The 25,235-nt window shown below is 41.1% G+C and overlaps 1 protein-coding gene across 1 annotated transcript in view; it reads right to left on the minus strand.

Annotated features, from left to right (window-relative positions):
• The window catches only part of LOC148385971 (roundabout homolog 2-like), a 48,337-nt gene extending 24,081 nt beyond the window's left edge, over positions 1-24,256 (minus strand). The window contains exons 1-2 of the mRNA XM_088398696.1: positions 23,675-24,256; positions 20,937-21,263 (exon numbers count right to left, since the gene is read on the minus strand). Coding sequence (XP_088254822.1) covers positions 20,937-21,263; positions 23,675-23,732 — 385 coding nt within the window. The 5' untranslated portion in view covers positions 23,733-24,256. The remainder of the gene's footprint in view (positions 1-20,936; positions 21,264-23,674) is intronic.
• Between the last annotated feature and the right edge of the window lie 979 nt (positions 24,257-25,235).

Genomic DNA, 25,235 nt, shown 5'->3' on the forward strand with positions numbered 1-25,235 from the left:
CCCACTCCAGGAAGCACTGATGTGTAGGTTGCTGCCGGGTGGTAATTTCAGACTGTGGGGAGCATGCAAGAATGCTTGTCTGATTGTCCTGTGGTCAATTATTCAAGAGAGCCCATTGGCAGCCTCAGTTGCCTTTTAATTGGCTAAATTGGTGGGCAAAACCATGACAAATAAGCGTCACCATGCATGTGCTGGGGATTGGGGTACAGTTTCCTCTGTATCGTCTCCTGCATTAATATTGCCTGAATAAGCATTATTGATGTTCCGTGAGATCTCAACTTTACATGTTGATACAAGCTTGAAAGCTCTTGAGATGATCATCATAAATCATATACAGTAAGTTGACGCTGCTTTAAAAACATGTTGACAACCTACCCAGACGCTGCATTTACCAGATGGTGCATTTGTACAATTAATGCCAGGTGTATCCATTAGCTTGCTTGCTTGTATTGACAATCAGTCAAAGTTGTTGTTATGTATATTACATCATGTCTCTTAAGAGGAAAAATATATAGTTTCAAACCTAAAGCCATATTCTTAGGCTTTTAGAACTAATCGTGTAATCATGGTTCAAAAAGTATCTGAAAGAGCTACAGCAGTAATTGGCTGCAAGAGGGAAAATGGTGGCAAGTAAAATTAAGATAACACCTTCAAAAAAGGTGAGAAGAGACATAAGGTGTTGTTGCCTTCAGAGGTCAAGCTTAGAATAGATTTTTGTATCCCATTCTCAAGTTTTGTTTTTGCCCACAATAGCCCATGGAAGGGCATTTAAATATTAGAAATATTATATAGTAATGTATAATTTATTGGATAATTGGACTGTAAAATTTGAAAAAAAAAACTTTTTTACATAAAGAAAATAACCTGCTTAGGTGATGGTACAGTATATTTTTTCCATGCAACTTCCTGTCAACTATTCTGGGTGGATGTTCTTTTGTCCTTTGTCTGCATTCTCCTGATGTCCTTGCTTTGTTGTTGTGTCTCTGTCCATTCCATTGCGCAACTGTGAATCATGTACACTAGACAGACTGAGTACCGTTTTCTACCCTTTCCACCTTTAAACCTGCTCATGTGCACCGGCCTAACAAATCATTTTATGCACCTTTAAATAGAGGGATTTTTTTAAGGGGGGTGGGGGGGGGCAACAGTGCTTATTAATTAAAAGAATACCGCAGTGACTTCCCAACATAAAATGCTAAATAGCCATGTGTTGAAAAACAGATGGTTATGGGTGAAAGATGTACAACCCAATTAATTTATAAACCCTATGCAGGAATTCCTTACCCAAGCACGTTCATGTGTGACTGACTATGAGTGTGTGCGTGTTTGTTGATGTGCATGAAGGAAGGTGGGTGGTCCAGTACAGGAATACTGCTTCAGCGCTCCCAGCCCAGCCCAGCCCAGCCCAGCCCAACCCAACTGTGTTGTTCTGGTACGACAACACAGCAAAGGCAGAAAGAAACAGAATAATGTATGAGTGGAGAGGAAAGATGAAGACACCTTGTGAGTTGCCGCATATAACAGATGGCTGCATTTCAATTTGGGGATCTCGTGCAAAGAATTGATATGCAGCGTGCAAACAAAGCCAGCAGGTTTAAAAAGCAATAAAGTCGTTTTTTTCTTTTTTTTTTTTTAAGTCAATAGACGATGTATGCATTTGATTTCAGGTATGTGACGATCCAGTCGCACAAAACACATTACAGTAGTTGAGAGATTTCATATGACAGGAGTACATTGAAGTTTGCTGAAGATTTGTTTTTAACACGATAGCCTGTAGGGGTGTGTCACTTTCTCAACTGGAGTCAAGGCTGTCCCATATCTGTCACAAGCAGAAAACACACACTGATGCAAACACACACACATGCACAAGCAAAAAAAAAACAGCTGCCCTGTTCTTATCGCAAACTTTGCTGATGACCACAACAAATCATCCCAGCTCAGGAAGTCGGAACAAAAAGAGAGACAGTTGTGCCAACACAATCGGGGGAGTAGCAGATATCTGGACTTTTGTTATTTATTTATTTGAATACATAAACAACTTAACATCCTTGTGCCCTAAAAAAGTCATCAGCAATCAGTCAGGACGGTGATGCGCCGGGATATGAGGAGCATTTACTCAACGTCCCCCGAAGGCTACAAATCCAGCAGATGTACATCACCTCATCCAATATCATTCTGCATTCAACAACAGCATCTTACACAAGATAGGGGCAATCAAGAAATCACAAAGCCTGGCCTTGTGGGAAAAAAAATATTCTGCTGATAATGAAGGTTAAAACTAATATTCATCTCACAGCTCGATTTCAGAATCTGATATTTATTACTGTGCTACATTTTTTAATCCAGTAAAATAAAACCGGAATGTCCAGTGGCGGAAGGGGATAAGACATCCTCGAATATGTAAGCAAGTAGCACCGCTTGCTTTTGCTTTTTGGGCTCATTAGTGTCAAATTCAATTAGCATCAACATAATAGATGAGGTGAAAAGATGGTGAGTCGCTCTCGTCATCAGTTAAAAGCAATTTCATTTCTACAGACCATTATTACAGTCAAATATTCCATTTGTGGCTCACCCAAAGACAAGAAACATTATTTTGTTATCTTAAGTAAAATTAAAACACAATCATTAGTTTCAGTTCAGTGCCACATAGAGCACAATGAGTCATTTCCCCACTATTTCCATATTTGAATGTGGATTTACACTTTAGGCGAGAACACAACACATCTTGTATGCATTCTTTGGCCTTTGCATGTGAAGCCACCACCAAGGGTTAACAATAAACGATTCACCATTGTCACGTTTAATTAACTTTCATTCTCCTGTCATGTAATGAAAATGGGAGTTGTGGATGGTATAGGACCAAGGTTCTCCCGCTCCCCTCCTCCCTCATCTTCATCCTCACATCTCTCGCTCGCCATCCCTCCAGTTACTGTAACAGCGTTCCCTCGGACCACATTTCCACATCTATAATTAATTACTCCTGTCTCCATGTATTTTTTCAAGAGAGCACATTCCGCCGCTTCCAAGACTGTGTAAATTTGCTTATGTCTGCCTCGCGGACTATCTCATCAAGTTACACCTGCAAATGTGAACGCAGGCGTCTGCACGGCATGCAAAGGTCACGCTTTTGCATTTAAGAATGCTAAACTCAACCTAATAAAGTTCCATCCTGCTAATCTAACTGTTTGAGAGTGACCGTGAATATGATGCACATATTCTCGAGAGTTCATAAATAAAAGCGCAAGTCGAGTCTGTGAGACAAAGGAAAATCATCGACCCTCAAAGCAATATTGTACAACATGGGCTGGGGAAGGAGTGAGTCAGAGATGAGAATTCAGCCTTTTATCTGCCTTATTTCACTGAAGAAGTGGTCACCCGCGGGAGAAAGTGCTGTCTTACAAGCAGTCGTCTTCTCCAAACCAAATTATGTATGCTGCTCTGTTCCATAGTCATCTTTGTCGTCATCACTTTGTAATTGAACACGGCTTTTAAAGAACGCTACCTCTCACACAACCTGAAGGTTTGAAATGCCGTAATTACATTTTTACTTGTCTTACACTCAATGTAAGTCTGAATATGTTTTATGTAAATGGCAATATCACATTTTATCTTTTGTCTTAATTATAGTTCGTTGGAAAATAATTCACCCATGAGATTATCTGTGCATCTGCATCATCCAGCATGATCAAACACATTCCATGATGGCCACCAGAGATTGTGGCAGCGAGCTCTGTTTGCACAACATCCCAGCTTTCCATGGAAACATGCAGATGGGCCACACTATTTACATAGTGCAATGCTACAGAGATGAATTCATTTCAATAAATGGAACTGTTTAATTCACACTGCTGCAAAACTTGAAATGTGGTATTCCAATGCTTCTACATGATCTAACGAATCTAAAAATTCCCTTCATGTGATCTTCTAAGCTCAATGAGTGTCAGAGGATATATGTCAGTATCTCACTACTCCTCCCATGCACTCGCCAGCCAACAGCACCAATGAGCAGCTTAGGAGATGATTCACCCCAAATCTCTGTTAATCACATCCGTGCACATCCCCTCTGCTAGGCACAAGACCACCCAACAGACTCATATCGAGACGGTAAAGGAGCAGCATTTGTTTGACCTTCTCTCCCACACCTTCCCAGGATGTCTTTCAAAGTCTTCAATTTCATAAAGCATCCAAACATCTAGAAGACGAACAGCCAGTGCTGCTGTCAAATTGCGCTCGGTGACATTTGTGTTGACAGACAGGTATGAAAAATGTGTTCAACCTTTCTTAGATGGACCATCATGGGGTGATGAGGTCCCACTGTGCGATTGTGTAAACACTCACTCAACGTTTTCCAATTCAGACAGCCAGGCTCATGAACAAAGAAAGGACTCAACTTGTTCCCCTGCATCCATCTATCCGACAACCTTGGGGGAAAAAATAAGACCAAGTCCAATTGAGTTCAATAAAAAGTAACATGATATAGTAGTTCATTATTTGCACAGAAAGCGGTGTGCAAGTCAACAAAATAACTGTAAATACTGACACGGCTAATCTCAGGCCAGCTGTTAGTGTGAGGTCCTTTAATCCTGGTCCAGATCTGTGATGTGCTCATTGTTGGCTTGGGGACAGATGAGCAACAGCCACCAGGCTGCCAATTGGGCTAAAAAGCCAGCAGACTGCTCCCGTGCCCATTTTTTCCCCCCAGCATAATAAGCTGTGCATCTGCGGAGCCTGACGCGCAGCCTCAATTATTTTGCTTTTAGATATCACCAAAACAGCGTATGTACGGTATTTATATCATTGGAGCTGGTTTGGTCCATTCTTTCTTAATTAACAATGTTCTAAAAACGTGTAAATGTTTGCTGCTATGCACAGTTTCAATTTAAGCGAAAAATCTTTCATTGCCTGAATTATCGTTATCAGTTGATTTACCAACCAAGCGTCAACACATTTCATCAAAATCAAATCATTTTTCTGATGTTCCACAGCGTGTCAATATGACTTCTGACTGACATGAAATAAAGTATAGTGCACCCAGGGAGGCTTCTTCAGGCGATGTAATAAGTCCTTTGAATCACTGTCAAAATTGACGGTGACATACTGCAGCCAGTCTTGTCGTCTGATCTGCATGCAACTCCACGTGCCAAACCCGATTGTCTGTGGACAGATGAACAAGCAGGCGAAAGAGACGAGACAACATCTGTGTCACGTTTCTGCGAGAGGAAAGGTCAGTAGTGTAAGACACGCAACGGATGACTGAAAGATGCAAGCCAGCCATATTCTCTAGGTAACAGGCGTAAGGAAACTGACAAAGCTCATTTTAATCTTGTGGATGAGAATAATCAAACTGCAACCCCATATGGAACACAACAAAATATTCGGCTAATATTCCCCTAGTTCCTAAATATTCAGTGTAATTTCTAATTTGTCTGAAATCATGTCAACGAACGGTCTAAAAGGGAAAACACGATCAATACAGGTTTGGATATTATTAATAAGGCTCTATTCAGCCTTTTCATCTGAAAGAGTATGTTTGTTTTGCTGCACCAATTACTGGCTTGAAGAGCCGCTTGATGGAAGCACCATTAAATCCAGTATTTGAAGAAACCGAAAACTGCCACGCGTTTTCTCTCAGGGGAATGTAATTGATGAGGGCAATGGATCACCACACCCACTGGAGCATGTTGTCTCTCGCAAAAGTATTATTTGGCTGAGCCTACATGACTGGTGTTTTTCAAATGTTCTGCCTGGCTATCAAATAGACACAGAAGTCACTCTAAGGTTAGCGAGGCTCTTAACAGCTTGAAGGTGTAAATGTGTTTGACTGTGTTGTCAATGTGGCACCATCAAGACCAGGTCATCAGTGTATCCTGCCTCCAAAGATTTCCACAGTGCAGCAGAAAACCACGGGAAGCAAAGGAAAAACTCAATTACTCGTTTCTATAGATAAGTATTCCGTGGTGCTGTCAAAAGTGATTACTCGAGAACTAAATGTCCTTAATCCTTACCCGGACTCTCTTGCTGTTATATGCTGAATCAAATGCTTTTAAATTCAAGTTTTATTCTGCCATTTCTGCTGCTAAAACCTTAATGATGAGTGGAACCCCTGCTTTTAAAAGACAATGCTCAGCCATTTGGTGTGGGTATTAAAAGCACACCTAATAATCTTGCTGGAAAATAAGGGCACATCTCCATCAGTTGAGAAAACTGACTCACCAAGATGTATCACTTACATATTTTATTTTTTTCCAACCCAAGAAACACTTTTTCCCCCTTGGATTACTTGGAGGATTTTCTTCCCCCTTGACGAGTTGGTCTTCATACCGAGAAGTCAGAATAATAGCCAAGCAAACAGGATGGCACGTGTTTCGTTATCATTTAATTGATCACAAGAATGACGCTTAATAATGAATTGTTTCAGAGCAAAGACATAAATTACAGAGCGCAGCATGTAGTGGCAACTTTATTAGGCAGGTCTCCAGATTGTATCAGTAGGAAGTGTTCATTATCAAGTACCTGGCAATCACGTTTTAACTCTATTGTATTCATAAGAAATGAAAACCCACCTTGAACTCTTTTAACTCATTAATTAGCAATACGCCCAGTGGTCTCATTATTGCTAAATATGTTAAAAGTAAGAATATATTAATAGGGTGGGAATAGGTGATATAGGTGGATGTGGTGTGGAGCTTATTCTGGACCCGAGTTGGATTCTTTCAGGCTCAGTGCTTGTGCTGTTTGCAACTGCATGGCTGAGTTGAGCTGCAGTGCAACTAGCTGTGGCTCACTCTCAAAGCCTCCACCCACAGAGACTTCCACAACTGTCACATGCCACTGAAGCATTGTGAACAGCACACACACATACACCCACCCACACATGCACACAGTAACAGTGAAGCCATTTTCATTAAAAGAACCACTGGCACACTCGGCCCAGCTGGTCCCCGAGTTGACACTGAAACTGCACATCTGGTGTCACTGCTCTGTTAGAGGGAAGCCATCTGCTTGGAACGATTGAGGGAACAGAGAAGGGGAGTCCAACGAGTTTGAGGAGACAAAGTAAACAAGGTCTTCGGCTCGTCAATACTGTAGCATTTGAAACACGCAGATAAAAAATGAATCTGTTTGTTGGATGTACTTTATGTACTTTATACTTTGCACGCATTAGTCCTCTTCCGAGTAAGAGGATTAGATGTCAGAGTCAGGTTGGCTCTTGCATCATTTGGAGTTAATGGCAATGAACAGAGAGCATGCTAAATGATTCCCACTCTCAGCAAAACACACTTCTTCCCAACACGAATTATAGTTCTGCATTGAAATGGCATCCGCTGTTAGTTTCATGTTCAACTTGCTGTAAATACAAAATTGTATTTGGGTACACCAGTCCCTCTCGATTAATGACATGCACATATGGAATCCATGCGATGCTATAATTACCCCTTGGGAGCCTGTTTCATACATCGCTGGAGACTACATGTACGTATGCAGAGAGCTATAACATCTAGTATCTTACATCAACAGTGTCACAGTGGTGTGCAATTAACAACCGCAAGCACGAAGCCAGTGCGTCGATGCGCAAGATCAAGCAAAGACAAAATCATCATTGTCAACCTGGCAAGAGTCCAAAGTGTGCTACTGTTGTGGTTTGGAACCAAATAGAATATGGCTACCTTATCTTCCCAGTTATATTATCAAGGGCACATTATGTTGTTGGCCGGGTTTTGTAATTGAGTCAAAATGTCAGTAAAGATTGCAACAATTCAGCTACAATATATAAGGCACGTACACACACACACACACCCAAGTGGCTCCTGCCTCCAGCGGCAAACTGAATCACGCTCTTATTAAACCTTGATCGGAATTCTAGCTCGGGCATTATCCACTTACAGTTATTAATGCCGTTCCCTAGGGGTCGGAGTGGGGGGAGGGGGGAATTAGGGAATGAGGAAGGGACACACGCTGCTCAGACAGATGTTGTCCCATAAGCTTTATGACTTGCTTTTTTTGCATTCCATGCATGGATTCAATGCAAAGTTCAGTAATAAATGTGTGACTGGGGGTGTACATTGTATTTATAATCAGGTGTGCCTTATATAGGGATGTTGAAGTGAAGTTGAATAAAGTTTGACTTTATAACCTTGTAACCCAGGGTGTCTGAATACGTTTTTCTTTTTATTCCTTTTCTCTCCATGTTTATTTAAACATGTAATAAAATAATAACAAATAAACATGCACTCTAAATTTTAGAGTGTAGGAACAATGGATTTGTGTGGTGAATGAATCTGATATCATTGAGTATTCTCATAGCTTTTTTCCCCACAGTACAGTGATGAGTTATACACTTATTTTTGTTTTGACAATCCAATCTACAACTGTCATTTGCATGGGCACAAGTAGAAAATAACTGTCCCCATCAAGTGAGGAATAGCACATTCACTACAAAAGCATAACTAAAAAAAAAATCCTTTAACTGACATTTTTTTTAATCAACTCCAGCAGAAAAGCGCTTCATGCTGAGATATGATAACCCTGCACTACATGGAAAATGGCCCATGCACAATTACTACTAAAAGAGGGAGACAAAGAAGGAACATTTTCCATTTTACTTTTCCAATGTACTTAAACCTCAGCCTTGTTAATTAGAAATCCAAAGACGTTCCATCTTTGGCCACAGTTAATTAAAAATGTGGACACTTTTGCCATCCAATTATTACATGTGAAGTGTGGAAGGAAACATACGAGAGCACGAGTTAGAAAATAAGTGATTGGAAATTTCATGTTGTATGTACACTAATGGCAAGGCAATTACATGATCGCATGTGGATATCAGATTGAAGGAAAGCTTTACAATAGCCGTCAAAGCACCCTTTCTCCCGTTTTTTCCCCTCCATGTCATTGGTTTGTGTAAATGGTATTGATATTGAACCAGGAAGGGGAATGACGACAAACCCTCATATGTCTTCAGTTCAAAGGAAGTCCGAAGCTGCGATAAAAGAAACAGCAGAAAGTCGGAACCGTGGTGCAAATATTATTACCTGACAATCAGTTCTCAAAAATTGTCTGACAATAGTGTTTACCTTACCAGACTCTGGCACGTGTGCTTCCATGCATCTGTTTATATGTTTAGGGGAATCTGACAATTGGCAAGCTACAATTTGGCATACATGAATTGATGAAAACTGGAATATTATATCGGGTAAGATATACCCGGCACTAGTGATGGTGTTACAAATAGGGTTAAAAGATTGGATCACTTATGACATTTACAGTATATGACTTTCATTTTTAACTCTGCTGGGCTTAGTTCAAACACAGTGTGCAACAAAATGTCCTTCCTTCCATTTCCAACAACGTTGTCATCCTTGCTAATCCTTATTAGTGCTTCCGATGACCACAACACCTGGCTGTAAATCGTCGGAGCAGCATGACTTTTTCTCCCAGCGATGATACGATAGCAAGGTCTGCTTGGACGACAAGGTGGAGCTTTTGATTGAAAGCCAGGACAGGTAGAAGGGGCAGGGGAAGAGCGAACACATGCAGGCAGGCGGTGGGGGAGGTGTGCTGCAAACAAGGTGGGATCTGACTTTGATGAGGAGACATGAAGAAGAGGAAAAGCTCAGGCTTCAAGTTAAGCGGGTGTGCGAGGAGGTGATAAGGAAGCTGCAGCAGATGCCTTGTGCACAAAAGCACACACATATCCACCTTACATAAAAACAAACATACTCCAAGAAATACAAAACGCGGAAACTTCTATTCAAGCGTGACTACGTTTAAATGGAATCGACAACAAAAATGTCTACTTGGACAATGTCTCTACTCACTGGCACATCATTGGGTATGCCTGTATAATTCTGCATCGGAACTAATTCCATCAAATTGAAAAGGAATGTAGCGACCAAAAACACAAAACAAAAGCATTCAAATAAAAAATTTAACAAATCATGTAACATTCAAGTCTTTTGAGATAACATGACAATGAAGGCTGTGACATATGACGTCAACAAGTAACAGCCACAGACTGAAAGAAACCAGGAAACTAAATGCAAACAAACCGACAAGACAATGAAGTACATCTGGACGAAGCACGAGTTGCCAGAGTTAGCTGATAGAAGACAAGGAACATGGGTGGTGACGAAAACCTGACACAGTAAAACGTGACAACATGAAACAAAACTAAATCTAGTCAACATAAAACACTCATCAAATGTTTTAATCTAACTTGGTGGGATGAAAAACGTCATGACTGTGTTTCATGTCATGTCCGCTGTGTCCATTTGAGCATATATACCTTGTAGAATCGAGTATGGTACACTCACATACATTAATGCGGGAGTTAAAGTGCCCGTGGGGAGTGCTTTGTGGCCTTGAGTGGTATGGAATCATGAATAGTAATTTATGGTTAAGATATTTGTTTGGCTGGCTTATTTCAGAAGCCATTAGGATTAATTAAGTGTCGCTAAATGTGTTGCTACCAAGTTCACATTGCATTCTGATCATGTGCTTACATTTTTTTTTCATTTAGGAACTGCTAATAGCCTAAGTGAATGAAGACAGGAGTGTTCTAATGGGTGTTGGACGTCAAGTGCAAATTTAGGAAAGCAAGACAGTGGAGTGAGTGGGAACATCTCTTAAAGCATTTAACATCAGCATAATATTCACTTGCCAATATGGCTAATCAAAGACTGACAGGAAGGTGCAGCAAGTAAGCTATTTGACACTTGAGAAACTTGTCTGGCAATAGTAAGTGAAACAAACGTGGCCAAGCATGCTAAACCAACTTCCATGTTGCCTCAGATTGAGTTTGCACAGAACAGTTGCCAATCAAGGATTAATCGAACCCCCCCCCAAAAAAAAAGAGTAGGGTGTTTTTTAAATTATTTTGTGCACGCGTTTGTCCTTGTAAGTCTGATTAAGATATCATTACAGTGATTGCCTGCCTCTTTCCTGCATATTAGCGAGGATGCAGATGTTTGTACATGATTGCAAGTGTATGTGGAATCCACATTGAAAAGCTTGTAGTACTGTAATTTTTTCTCCTATATGTGAAATCTGAATATCTCAGCGCACCAATTGCCCGTACTATGTTCTTCAAAACTGTAAGAACCATATTTATTTTGAACGTCACTCAAATCAAATAAGATAATTGTGATAATTTTACAAAGCTTTAAGATCAGAGATTTATTTCTTAATATGTAAGCAAGAACCCTCATCTTTTTAAATGTCATGTCTGTCTGGTCAAATCAGTACATATCCGACCAATTTCATTCAAAGGTTAGCATGTGTTTGTCATTCTATTTCAAATTCACCAAAATAACGAACTATTTTGCAACTTAAATGATGTATACAACTCAAGCAATAACTGATACTCCTTGATCCTTCTATCCAGACAAGAATATACATAATTTCTCTTTTTGGGTGTGTATCTCATGGTGGGATTAAATAAGTCATCAAATCATGTAATAAAAAAAACAATAAATACTTGATGCAATTATAAATAACTCAGTAAAATGTGCATAACAAGACAAGAAGAATATTCACATTTGATGTTGAAAATCATTCAGTGTGAGTGACTGCAAGGGAACAAATTTGAAGCTGAGTCAACACAGAAGCTGGTTATCTGAGGCCAACACACTCACAGAAAACTTACAGCATGAAATACATTTTTTCTACAGATTAGTTCTCTTTGGTGCCGCTTAATCCAGCTCTTTAGTTGGGCATACGTGTTTTGAATACACGTCACATTAATTCAATTACTATGTGCTGTGAATACGTTGTGGTGTCATCTTCAGTAAGCAAAAAGGAGGAGTCAAATATTCAGCAAGTTGGCACTTTGGTGTCCTGGCATAATGAAAATGGCTGTCAGGCTTTATTGAAATTGAATTTTAATGGGGGAGAACAACACACTTACCTAGATTAAGCCGTAGCTATTATATTGTAAACCCGTCTCATACAGGATTTCCCAGTTTTTGTGGGGGCTTGGAAATATTAAGCGTGCAGACGGGGGGAAATGATATCTTAAAATGATTGAAATTAATTGGAACTTTGTGAATCTGTGACACATATGCACAGAATGTAATTGAAGAAAAGAGATCATTTATGTAAAACCAGCCAAAAAATACATACATACACACACACACACACACACACACACACACACACACACACACACACACACACACACACACACACACACACACACGTATATATCTATACACACGTAAAAATGTTGGTATGGTAAAATCAAAGTATGAATAAAAATCATATGGGTTTGCTCGATTCAAGATCATCCTTACCGAGTTCTCCACAACAGCAACCACAAGCAGTCGACTGCATAGTTTACGATTCACTCCATTAGCTATCCCCGGGAGACTTGTTTCCAACAATTCCAGCTCTGAGAGTGAAAGTGACACAACATGGCTGTAACCCATGACATTTGTGTGAGAACCAGATCGCAGTCATTGCCCAAGGCAAGACCAAAGGAACACGGATGACCGTAAATTGTTTCATCTGTTGGCTACCAAAGTGTCCCGGTGAACACTGGGATGCACTTAGGCAATATAAACGCTACAACCTGAGTTTCAGGAGCTTCACGATCCTCGTGACAACCCCCAACATCTATCATGGGAAATGATGAGGTCTATGCTTGGCTCTACTTTATATGCGTCTTGCCGCATTCTGACAGAAAGCTGTCAGCTGTGAGGCTTGGGTGATTTTCCAGTGGCAGCATCCATGGAGAAAATCCTGGTTGGATTCAGTGCTGCTTGGCTTTTCTGATGTGTAAGAGTGCTGGAAACGGGCCTTGCAGGTTTAAGCAGATTAATTAGGGTGTAGCAAAGTTTGCAGGGGGGAAAAAAAATCTTTCTTCCATAGGTGGCGTATTCAACTGACAGAGCTTTGCATACAGAGAGATGCTTGAATTATGCACGCTACCACCCGCACTTTAACCGCACCCGCACACACACATCGAGGAGACACTGCTGGAGGGCAAAAAGGCAGGCGTAACCCCACTCGTGCTCTCTCTCCAGCGTTAGTCAAATAATCATAGCCCCCGCGTCTCTCCCGGAATGTGTTTATTCTCACTCGGTTTTTACTGGGAGCAAATTTCCCCTTGTTTGCACATTTACAAGAAAAGAAAATATTCTCCTTACGATAATTTCCCTCCCCTGTCACATGGTGTTACTTTAAATGCGGTGGCCTGTGAGGCAAATCCGGTGTAAGGAACAGTTCTTGTCATTAGCGAATGTTCAACACTGAGCAACACTGAAATGGCTGCCTGACAAGCATGACGTACTCCGCATGTACTATATTGGGCCTCAAAATAAGCACATGCAGAGTTAAAGCTTAACCATTCCACAAACACTCATTATCTTCCCTCTCCACCGAGCACATTGGCTGATATTGAAGAAAAGACAAGGGCAAAAAATAACCATCAGCCCCCCCCCCCGCCCCAAGTTTCTCATCACCATCATCATTTTCATCATTACACAAAATATGACCGAGAGCAGAATTCCACAATGCTGTGCAAATGTCGACGTGAGTTAGCGTCAAGAAGACACAAGAGATATGCATGCATCATCTGGCCAGGAGAACATCACTTGTGGGGAGACAGCCAGAGGCCCTAAGGAGAAGAGGTGGAAAGAAGGGGGGAGGAGGAGGTGGGGAAGAAGAGAACAGTAGCAGGGTTGGAAGGGCTGGGGATACAGAACAACAGATGGGAATTGAGAAAGAACAAGGTGCACCATTAGGGGAGAAAGCAAGGGATGAAACAAGCTGGATGTTCACATGCAGGGGAAACGACACAAAGAAAGCAATCAGAGAAAATGGAGGCATAATATCCTCCCGCTCCATAATCTCCGCAGATTTAACCATAAAGCATAATCTCCACAGGTTTGACAATACAACATGTGGCCTAAATCTGAGCCAATTACAAAGTAGATGGTTTTGCTCAGCATGTGTACGGTCACTATTGATTTGGCTGTATGTTTGGCATTACATTTAAGACTTGGGAGCTTTGGGCAGACGTGGGGTCCCCATGCATGTAATAGCCCTGCACATTGCCTTTGATGCCCTTCACTGACCAGATTAAAGCCCGAATGACAAACGCACAGAGGCTGCAAACATCTGTTCTCCAGCACACGGTCCATTCCTCCACATGCTGAGCGGTGTTGGTCACTCCTCAGTCCTGGTCCCCAATGCGGAAAACATCTGCAGCCATAAACTAGTGCACATTAACTACTGGAGCATGACACCAAGCTATCCCACAAAACACCAGGGCGCCGTCCTCGACACGCAAAACACCGTGGCGTTAGCAAGTGGTGTTACATTCTCTTTCATTGTCAACATTTCAAAATAATTTTCTGTCTTCTTCTATTTTCAATAAATCCATAGTACTCTCATCGAACAGCTCATTAATTCAAATACAATTTTAACATTGATCTACAAGAGTTAATTGCTCCACTAAGATAAAAGTTCCTCCCTTAGGCTAGTTTTTGTCCGTGTCAGTGATCAAACCCAATAGACATTCAAAAGGTCATTGGCAGCATTATAGATGGCCAATTAAAAGGAGTGGGGCGTCCCTTAGTCTTGGTCTCTGAAACTTAAAGCCAATCAAATGTTATGTTGGACACTCTATGGACTATACAGTCTGAGACTAAAAGTTTTGAGGCACAACGTTTAAAACAATACACAGTTCGGCGATGGCCAAGTTTTTGCTCACAGTTGTAAACATTTGGGGACATTCTGAAGACCTGAGATTATGAGCGGCTAAAATCTACAAAATTCAGACTGGTACACTTTAAAATTTGTTGAAATTATTTTTAAAAGACTAGAAGCTAGAAGTTACAACTGACCAGTTCCATTTTGTCTTCCATTTTTTTAGCTCCTCATTTGTAAGGATGCTTTTCAACTCGTGTCATGTTCTCGCTGCAGCTCCCCCTTTAAGTGCATGAGTGCTAAAATACGATGAATGGTCTTGACACTCTTTAAGGGTTTGCTCCCAAGCCTGTGCCTGGAGTATAAAGAGAGCCATGAAAATGTAAAAGGAGGAATCATGATACGAAAATAGCTGATAGAAAAAAAAGTTTCCTCAGAGACTTAGGGGGTGGGGGTGCAACAAATACAACTACATGGCATGTTATTGCGGAAAAGTATGAAATGTTTTCAACCTCATGTTAGTTCACCACAGCCAGAATGAATTAAGTATAGCACGGCCGCAAACACCAAGATGCATACAGGGCTGTTAAGCCGCAGCACTCTGAACAGTCACTGCTATAAAAGACCACCTAGGTCACTCTTGTCTTGAATAAAGGATGCATTTATGAAGCATCCAGGTAAAACACACCAGAAAACAGGTGCTTTAGTGTATGTCCTTTGAAGAAAGATGCTGCATTCACTAGTTTCCATGAATTAATAAAGGTTCCCGATAGTTGTCCACTCACAGAGGTGCATATGCTGTTACGTTTGATATTGACTTCTTATGAATCAAAAGATGCAATGGATGGGGGGTTGACCTTTTAAAGGCAAACTGAGACATTTGGGATGAATGAATGGACAAGCGGAAGTCTGGAATGGGACACTTAGCGCTACTAACAGTGCTTTGGCCTAGATTATATTGGTTGTCGGATAGGGCACATGAATAATGAACTATGGAGACCCTCTGACTGGCTGAAGATGCTCCTTTTACCAATAAGGCAGACTGATCAGTCATTTAGGTTCCTAAAGACATTCCTGAGGTATCTGGAGTATAAACCGTTCCATGACTGAGCCCATCACCCATATTACTTGTATAACAAATCATTGTTCCCATTTAATTTAAAACTCTCTAGCTCTCTTTTGGTAAACTCTCCTTCATTGCGTGCCTTTTTAGCCAGTGACGTGTTCCAAGCAAGTTGACATGAGTGCTCCGTGTCCTGCCTCCCAGCAGACAAACACGGGTTTTAATATTCCCAAAGTCATTTTACATCTTTAACATCATCCCCATTGAACATCTTAATATTTTAATAACCAAATACATAATCAGGATAAAACACAACTTGATTCAAGTCCCTGGCAACAGAGTGCCACACGTTTTCCAGCAATGACGGCAGCAATGATTTATTGCCGTCGCAGTATCGTATGAAGGCTCACCGAGTTGTTCTAATGGAGTAGTTTAAGGCGCTGCCAAGTCATCTAAAATGGGATATGTAGTCATATTTCAAAATATAATGTTAGGATATTACATCGTTTAATTACACCTGGTAATGTAAAATGTATGGCATCATGTTTGTCGTCAGCAGTATAGAATATTAATTTCTTTAAAAAAGTCGCCCTGTAAACCGATTATACAGATCAGCAATTCTGAAAAAAAAGTTTCCGTTTGCTAAGAAAACTTGGATGATGTGTCGTTTATTTAATTGGTTGTCAGTGCATTTGAAAAACAATTGATGGCACGGCTAACAAGGCAGCTATTTCAGACAAAAACATTTTAGGTGGGAGTTGGAGAAAATAGGATGCAGCCCCTGACACTAAAGCCCCAGTTTGCAACGAGTCCGGGGGCAAAGGGGTGTTTTGCTGAAAAAGCTTGGTTCGTCTAGACTGCCTCGCTTATTGATCCGTGATCCGACCTTGTTGCGTGCAATTGGCTAACTATGCTTTGAATTGATCAATCAATGACTCTGTCTGTCAAATGGGTTTGTAATTGTGGCTTTTGTCTCATAAATGTGCAAAAAAGTAAACAAATCTGCAAGGGCATGGAAAGGTCGGGCATTATGTACTGTAGATACTGCTCACTTTCAGCTTAAGTCCGTGTGCGTGTGTGCCTCTGCGTGTGCCTCTGCGTGTGAATGTTGTTTTGTTTTTAGATGGACAGCATGGTTACGCTGAGACAATAAAAAAACAATTCTGGTGCTAGAGGGATCGCTCTATCTCTGTCACCAGTACATTACACTGTTTGACAGCCTGCTAGGTCTCATACTGTTGCAAAAGCTGCACAAAATATAATAAAAAAAACCAAATTATTTTCTGGGATTTCTTTTGTCTGCAGAAACATGAAAAGCACATATATCGCTACTTTTTGTGTTGCATAATGAATTTACCTAACACTTGAAACAAGGCTACAAGCGACAAAACATTTTGTATGCGTCTTTATATCCGGCATATGCTTTCATCCCCAACCAACTGTAAGAAAGTACACCTCAGCTCTTCAAGGTGTTTGCATGGTCCAGTTAACAACAGATGCTAGCCCTCAGCTAACTTACCATTTCTCATAACGTGCAGGCCTCCAAGGAGTACGCATGGTCCAGTTATCACCAGATGCTAGCCCCTTATCACACAGTCTTGAGCCAACAGAAAGAAAAGAAAAAGAATGTTTGAGTCCTTCCTGACTGCCCAGGCAACAGCTATCTTGCCACACACATGAGCGCAGACACGTTATGATTATATTCACCATCACAGCCTTAATATTTGCATGGTTGGAAAACTTTTCCTGAGTGGCGAGTTTAGGAGGTTTCTCGGGGTGCTATGTCTGCTGTTCACTCGACTCCAAATGTTCTGAAATAAAAAATGCTTAAAGCACAGCTGTTGTTAAGTGAGTAATTCCGATACCGTTTAGATGCAACTTCACAAATAAACATTACAATGAGTTCTTATCACAAAGCTGCATCAAACGTTTTGGTCGAAACTTCCATCCCAAGAGTTTATAAAATGGATGATAAAGTCTGGTGGATACTGTAAGTACGCAAGAGGACTGACTGTCAGTGACTGACAACAGATGGCGCAATGTGGCCAACATATCTACTCACAGAAAACATTGACAATCTGCCTAGAAACACACAGAGCTGGCAGCCAGAACACTTTGGATTATTGCAACGGCTATGAGTGAAATGCCTGATGAAGGGCAACGTGCCACCTTCCAAAACACCAAAGACCAATTCCCAACTCAAGCCCTTCTGAACTTTAAAGTAGCGTAAACAATTTCAGATAGCCACCAAAATGGTCTTTCATGGATTGACCACAATCTTATGTTTGCAATCCCCATCCGCCTTGAAGTCTGGCTTGACTATTGGAATCTAGACCAAACAGAAATACTTTGTAATCCACCGCCCACATGGTGTGTGCCAGCTCTAAAGCACAAATACTGCACGGAGGTGGGCCTAAATGATTCCATCCATGCGAGGCGTTTTGTGCGCGAACACCATTTCATGCCTGGGGAAAGCATGACGTTGACTCTCAGATTATGCCAATTAGGCTAATGTTGTTTACTGCACAGTCCGCGGCACTGAACGACTCAAAGGAATGCTCAACGCTGAAGAGAACGCAGTGACAAGGAATCATAGCAAGAGAATGAGACGTGGCAGGAAAGACGCAACACAAGCAGAGGTCAAGGTCATTTATGACAAGCCTTACCGCGTAAATTAGATGATGCCTGTAATACAACTTTTATTTCTCACATTGTACTGCAGCCTCCAATGTCTAGGTGTTGACACACATCTATTGAAACTACGGCAACAAAACCGACGGGCTTTACCATCCACTCATATCCGTCCTGATGAAAGATGACAATTAAATTCCCACATAGTCATCAGCAGATGCTTGAAAATTAATGTCCACTGGGGATGTGGGCACTCAGGCCTTTAACTGTCATTCGGGAGAAAAAGGTTTCACTCCACTTCTTCTCACAATATGTTCTTGGGAAAATAAACCTAACACTATAAATGTATTCATTAACACACGTTAGCCAAGCCTCATAAATGATTCATTAGGATATGCTACATAATTCCAGATTGTGTTAAAACAAACATGATTTGGATTTACATCCTGTAAATTTCATCCAATACTGAAAGCCCCTTTGCAGTCTAAAACTAACATGCAAAATACTGGAAGCTTGTGTAGGCAGACAAGGCACGGTATGTGGTGATTAACTGATATTTTGAATTTCAAATGTGAATTAGCTTTAGAGCTGAACCAGGAAATCTCCACAAAATGTCTCAGCCATTACATAGCAGTCGTGCCTAGAGTTGGCTTCTATTCATTGAAAGGGATCAGAGGAGTAAAATCCTGATTCTCTGGCTTCTTTCTTTGGAAGATTATCCATTTTCTTCAAGTGCCATTCCATATTGCCATATGAAAAGGATGCACTGTTGAGTACAAAAACATCATTTACTGCATGCCAGACTCACATATACACTGTAAAAAGGGAAATCTTAAGTAAGATATGAATTCTTAAATTCAAGCTAAAAGCTTATTTTGCTGTGTTGTTATTTTTACTTGAAATAAAATTGTCAGGCAAGATCCTTCTGCTTGTTTCAAGATACTTATTACTTGATTATCTTATTTGATCTTATAGTCTTGTCAATGAGTATTAAAAGCCAATTTCAATTACTATGAAGCTTAAAACAAACACTTTCAACATTTTAAGATGACTGTCCAACAACAAAGAACCTAAAATGTGGTTTAACGTTGATTTCCTTTTTTTTTAAGATTTTAAATATATTACTTGATTTAAGTTTGAAAATACCTTTTTTTTTTTTGTAGAATGCTGTAGATATGGGCCTAGTATCATTTTCTTATTTTTCAAAATCTTGTCAAGTACTTCAAGTAAGTCTTTCTTGTTCTGTTGGTAGATAATTTTGCCTATATTAAAAATCATTTTCTCAGTTGAACATATTTTTTTTCTTAACATTTTCTGTGGAATTTTTGCAGTGTACATTAAGAATTGGGTGTGTGTGCGTGCGTGTGTGTGTGTGTGTGTGTGTGTGTGTGTGTGTGCGTGTGTGTGCATGTGTATGCATGTGTGCATGTGTGTGAACGTGTGTGAGTGCATGCCTGTGTGTGTGTGTGTGTGTGTGTGTGTGTGCGTGTGTGTGTGTGTGTGTGTGCGTGTGCATGTGTGTGCGTGCCCCAACTAAAAGTCATGACAACATAAAGGTTGGACTTGTGTAGAGAAAAGTAAAAAGGTTTTTCCAGCAATATTCCACTCATGTAATATAAACTCAGTGAAAAAAACAGCTGTATGACTTCATCTTAGCAGAAGCACAATTCAATCGTTCATCCTTTTCTGATGCAGGATTTTGCTCAATTGTTTTTGTGGCTGGTTGGCGAACACACTGCATTTGATTGATGCACAATAGGTCTCACCGTTTTCTACCGTGACCTGTTATGGGTGGCAGTAAGTTGCAACCCAGCTGACTGAGCAGCCTGGATTCATCAGCAGTCACCAGCGGTGTCGTTAAATCACATTCTCAGTCAGGACAATGCTGGTTGAGTGGAATTTCCCGCTCCCACCTATTTCATTTCACTGTGAGATGAGAAATTGAGAGCAGGAGAAATAAGTGTGGGTGTTCATGTGTGCAAGCAAGTATCTGTGGTGTTTGTGTGTGCGCATCTGAGCGTGAGTGCATCTTGTTCATGGCAAGAAATCAGCTCAGTTTAGCACATAATGGAAATGTGAATAGCCCCAAGCCCCTCTCCCACACAGGGAGAGTGCTGGCTGCGAGCACGATGCATCTTTCCAAATCCAAATAGTGAAAGGGAGTTTGCCGGGTTAAAATCTAGGCTCCTTTTTCTCTCTCTCTCCTCCCCTGGAGCAATTCACAGCTTTGCCCATACATTACTCAAACAGGTCATCCAAACAGGTCTCACTTGCAGGGTGAAAGCATATTCACACACACAAACACATATGCACACGCATGCTGAGCACACATTCACATGCACTCACTCACTTGTAGGTTCAGTGAATAGGTGACATTGCACATATTATGACAGATGGAATCTATGGATCCCAAAGCCACAAAATGTTATGCTTAATTTAGTGTGAAATCTACCTTTTTAGATCAGAGTGCCAACATATCCTCAAGTTGCATGATTCTATTATACTGTCATTTATTTTCATGTTGCACTCTTGTCACGCTGTGTTAGCCAGGTCATCACTAGTCCAGAAGCGTAAGAGGAAATCTCAGACTTACGCGCGACTTCTAGAGATGCGTTTCGGCTCACAGCCTCCCCCAGATAGTTGCGGGCAACGCACACGTAGCTGCCATCGTCCGGCTTGCTCCTCCGCCCGTGGACAATGCGTAGGAAGAAGAGGGACCCCCTGGGCAGCAGCATGCGGTGCGAGCGAGGGTTGTCGCGGTCCGTCTCGACGGGCTCCCCGTCCTTGTACCATTCCACCGTAGGGGTTGGGCGGCCCTCTGCCTTGCAGTTGAGAGTGGCTGGTTCCCCCTTGGACACAATCAGGTCAGAGGGGTGCTCCACGATGCGGGGAGGGGCATCTTCCTGGCGAAGACGAGACCCTTGAGGGCCAGAGGGAAGCACAAAACTCCGTTAGAAGTCAATGGTGTCACATCACTGTCACGTCTTCCTTATTGATAACGTCAAACATCCAATCTAAATCCATTCCCGATTGAATTTGACTGTAAATCAATGTATACCAATTTGTACATGCAATTGCAGATGGAAGAAATGATCATTTGGGTCCTGTCCTCGAGAGCCAAATTAATTAGCATCGGGGTCTTTTTGGCTGCGCAGTTTTCTCACACACAGGCTTTAATGTTTGCCATCACGTGCAGGAACTGAGAAGTCATTACGTCTCATTAACTTTTTCATTAACGGGTTCTATCAAACGCTGGCATCATCAAAGATGTTGTCACTGTGAGTGTACAACAGAGAGCGAGCCGTACATCAGATGGTTCACTTTGTACTGTAACAATAGCGAGGTATGCCTTCGCCTACTTTGTTTTGTCCTTGATGGGTATGTTGCAACATTCAGCAGCACCCTGCATATGACTATTATGGACTGTCCTCACAAGGAAACATTACATTTTGTCTTTCATCATTCAATAGAGTTATTTATTTGATCAAGTAGCTCAGGCGACCAAAATGTTGAAGCCTTCTGTTTGAATACGTGAACGCGTCATGACCATCATTGTATTCATGACGTAAACAAGAGCATGATTCAAAGGACATTTAGGAAAATAGTACATAAGTAGTTCTTGTTGAATCTCTGCAAATGTTGGTCTGGTTAATGGTTGCTGGGCAACAAAGGCATCCAATCAAATACAAGCACACTATCATTACTGACATCATGTGCGACGTGACACAAACAGACAACATTTTCTTGCCAGCTAGCTGTGATGCTTGTTATTAATTAAAAGCTGGAGTCTGTTAAATTATTTTAAGGTAGTAACACTTATTGTAACACTTAATCCTCACCAATGATATGACTTTTTTACACGATTGTCATTTGTCATTGTGTTCAACTTTGGCAGTTGCACTCTACTTTGAAAGTTGGTTAATTGTGTCTTTGTCGGACTGTGACCCATTTTGATTCATTCATTTACAGATGGGATCAGTACACGTCTCATTTTAAAGGAGAGTAATCTCAGCAAGCCTCTCCGTCATTCTTTGCAAGCTCTTGTATATCTGTAATGTGATGTAATTCCTTTTAGGAGATGAATGTGTACCTCGGAAATGCAATCTAATATCCGTTGCTGCCATATTAGTTTGTCTGAAGGTAAACCGAAGGTTCATGTTATTACTGAACCTTTTTGCATCAGTTTTTTTCAGTCGGTTGGTGCATTTAGCTTGTTTACTTGTCGGAAGTAGGGGTGCAGAAGAATGCAATTTCTGTCCTTCAAGCTACAACCTACACGGATGCACCTCAAAGAGATAATTTATTGGAATTAAAGTGAACTCTTTGTAGCTCTTCCAGGGCTGAAAAGGCACAGTACAATTCCATTTTGTAACGCCATGAGTACAAACTCAAGGAAAGCAGTGGAGCCATCAAAACATCAATAATTTGTGGTGATGGAATGTTACCCAAACTTGAGCAAGCAATATTCTCTCATCGCAGTCCACAAGTACCGTATTTAACGCATTTTTTCTCATTCAAACTCAGATTTTCCGTTAGGCTACTGTCGGGACCTATCCGTGGTGCTGAAATACTGGGTGGCAATCTTGTTGGGGATACTTTCAAATAGAGGTGCCGTCAACTCTACATACCAATACAGTTCCGATGAGTCACTCTCAAATTGATGCTAGTAAGAAATTACCATATTGTCATGACTTTAATATGTACATATTCACAAACTATCTCATCTGAATTTAATCAGTCGTCGAATAGCAAACACACAGTGGACGAGGGGGAAACTTGTAGAACCCAGGAAGAAGTCCCTCTATAATCCAAACTCTGGGAGTCTAGAATGCCCTTTTACTTTATGAGTAACCTGTAGATATAAATTCTCAAGAGGACAGTTTTCAAACTAAGCACCTTCTCCACAGCACATTAGGCGTTATTACTGCAGGACATAAACTCTATCATCTGACTGTACAAATGAATTGTTGAGTCACATAATACAGTAATGACCCATGCATGGCAATATTGGGGAAAGCTGCGCATAATTTGAATCACGACCTTATTTGTAGCACTTCGTAATGGCAAAAAGCGAGTTAAAATGTTCCATGAAGTCATCATTCAAGTTTTACCAGCGCACACAACAAACCATTATGGTAAAAAATATGCATATAATAGCTGATCCGGCACATTTGTGTGCACGGTATATAATTTAGCGCGTGTGATGAGAAAAATGCCATCCACATAAAACATGATTTATTTGTAATGGCTCCATACACATAATGTAGTATTAATAACAATACATTTGAGACAAACAATTATACAAATCAAATGGAATAATTTTGGTCTTACCGTTGCTCATATTGGCGTATAAAAGTCCACAGAGAACCAAATATTGTATAGGACCCATTCTGGCATATTGACCCCTTCAGCTAGCGGCGCATGAATTCCTTCTCCTCAAGCGGAAAAAAAGCGATCAATTCATCAATCAATCTTGTCTTCACCTTTGTGACTTTGAAATGTCTACCGTTTCAAGTTAGCCATCAAGACACTCGGTTCAGCGAGGGAAGAAAAAAACAGCAGCGCTCTCGTTCACATTCATCTTCTCCATAAAAGCGCACCGGTGAGCGGCGGTCTGCGGACACGTTGGTATTCTTTCTGCAGTCACCAACTGCAAACAACACCAGCGACGCCCCACGCGCTACACTTTAAGGCGGATCCGACCGGCTCTGAACACATTCTTCTCAACCACCGGCACTTTTCTAGCGGCTCTCGAGACGGGGAAGCGCACCCTTGGCCATGCGGGACAAGTTGTGGGATGAGAAGCGCTGTTGGGGTTATGCAGGAGAAGGGGCACCGCGCGTAACAGCTCGCACAGCCCCTCCTTCTCCACGCTGATGCTTTGGGAGAGCAGAAAAAAAAAAAAAACACAGAGAATGGAACCAACTGAATAAGAAATGAAACACGTCCAACTCGTATGAGTTTGTTTACTGCTTTTTTCCCTTGTGTTTACATAGAAGTCTTAGCTAGGTGGCGTTTGGAAAGTACAATATTTTGTGCAGCGCAGTATACAAGGGGCGGGGGTGGGTGGGTGGTTGGGGGATCTTGGAGTAACAGCTTTTCTCAGTAGTCCAATACTAATTTGAAAACGAAAAATCAAATCACACAGTCGGTTAAGCAAAATAAGCAAGGTGAAATAAATCTTTGGCTTCACACACTGCTGATTTAATATATTGCTAGCAAGAGTCATTAAGAGTGTATAGCAAAAAGAAATGGCAGGTGAGTCTTTCCCACTGCCCAAGGTGCTGGTTGTCAATATCGCTCAATATTGTCAATGGTGATATAAAGGCAGCTTTAAGAATGGCTGTATGAGATGCTATTGATCTAGAAGCTGACATTAAAGCATTTTTGGCACAGTGTTCATGGCAGTGGGTCGAATAACAATTACAGACAATAGCTAAATTGAGTCAGCATGTGGCTAAGGGTGGAAAGTGAATACAATCTTTAAAATTGGAGCAATCTCACTCATCAAGGAATGATGTGTTCAACAGCATTCCCCATTTTGATTGTTCTTATGGTGACAGCTCACGTTGTGATGTGGTAGAAGCCTCTTTGCACTCAATAGCTTTTGAGCAGAATTGTCCACGCCTTTGCAAGATCTCAAGTGCAGCTAAGTGGCATGATCTGCACTAAAGCAAAATAATGTCAATGTATGCAAGGCGCTTCTATCTGACCTTAACCCAAAGCTCATCTTGTCTTTTTCTTCAGTGATGCAAGAAGAGAATGATAAATTGGCTTCTAAAGAAATAAAGACTCACCAAATCAATCCAAGAGAATATTAAATAATATGAAGAGGAAACTTCTTTATGTTAATTGTGCCAACTACCCAGTGCTCTGCATTATTATGAGTTGT

Source organism: Syngnathus floridae, chromosome 15 (genome assembly GCF_059516105.1).
Source record: "Syngnathus floridae isolate MCC-2025c chromosome 15, RoL_Sflo_1.0, whole genome shotgun sequence".
NCBI lineage: Eukaryota > Metazoa > Chordata > Actinopteri > Syngnathiformes > Syngnathidae > Syngnathus > Syngnathus floridae.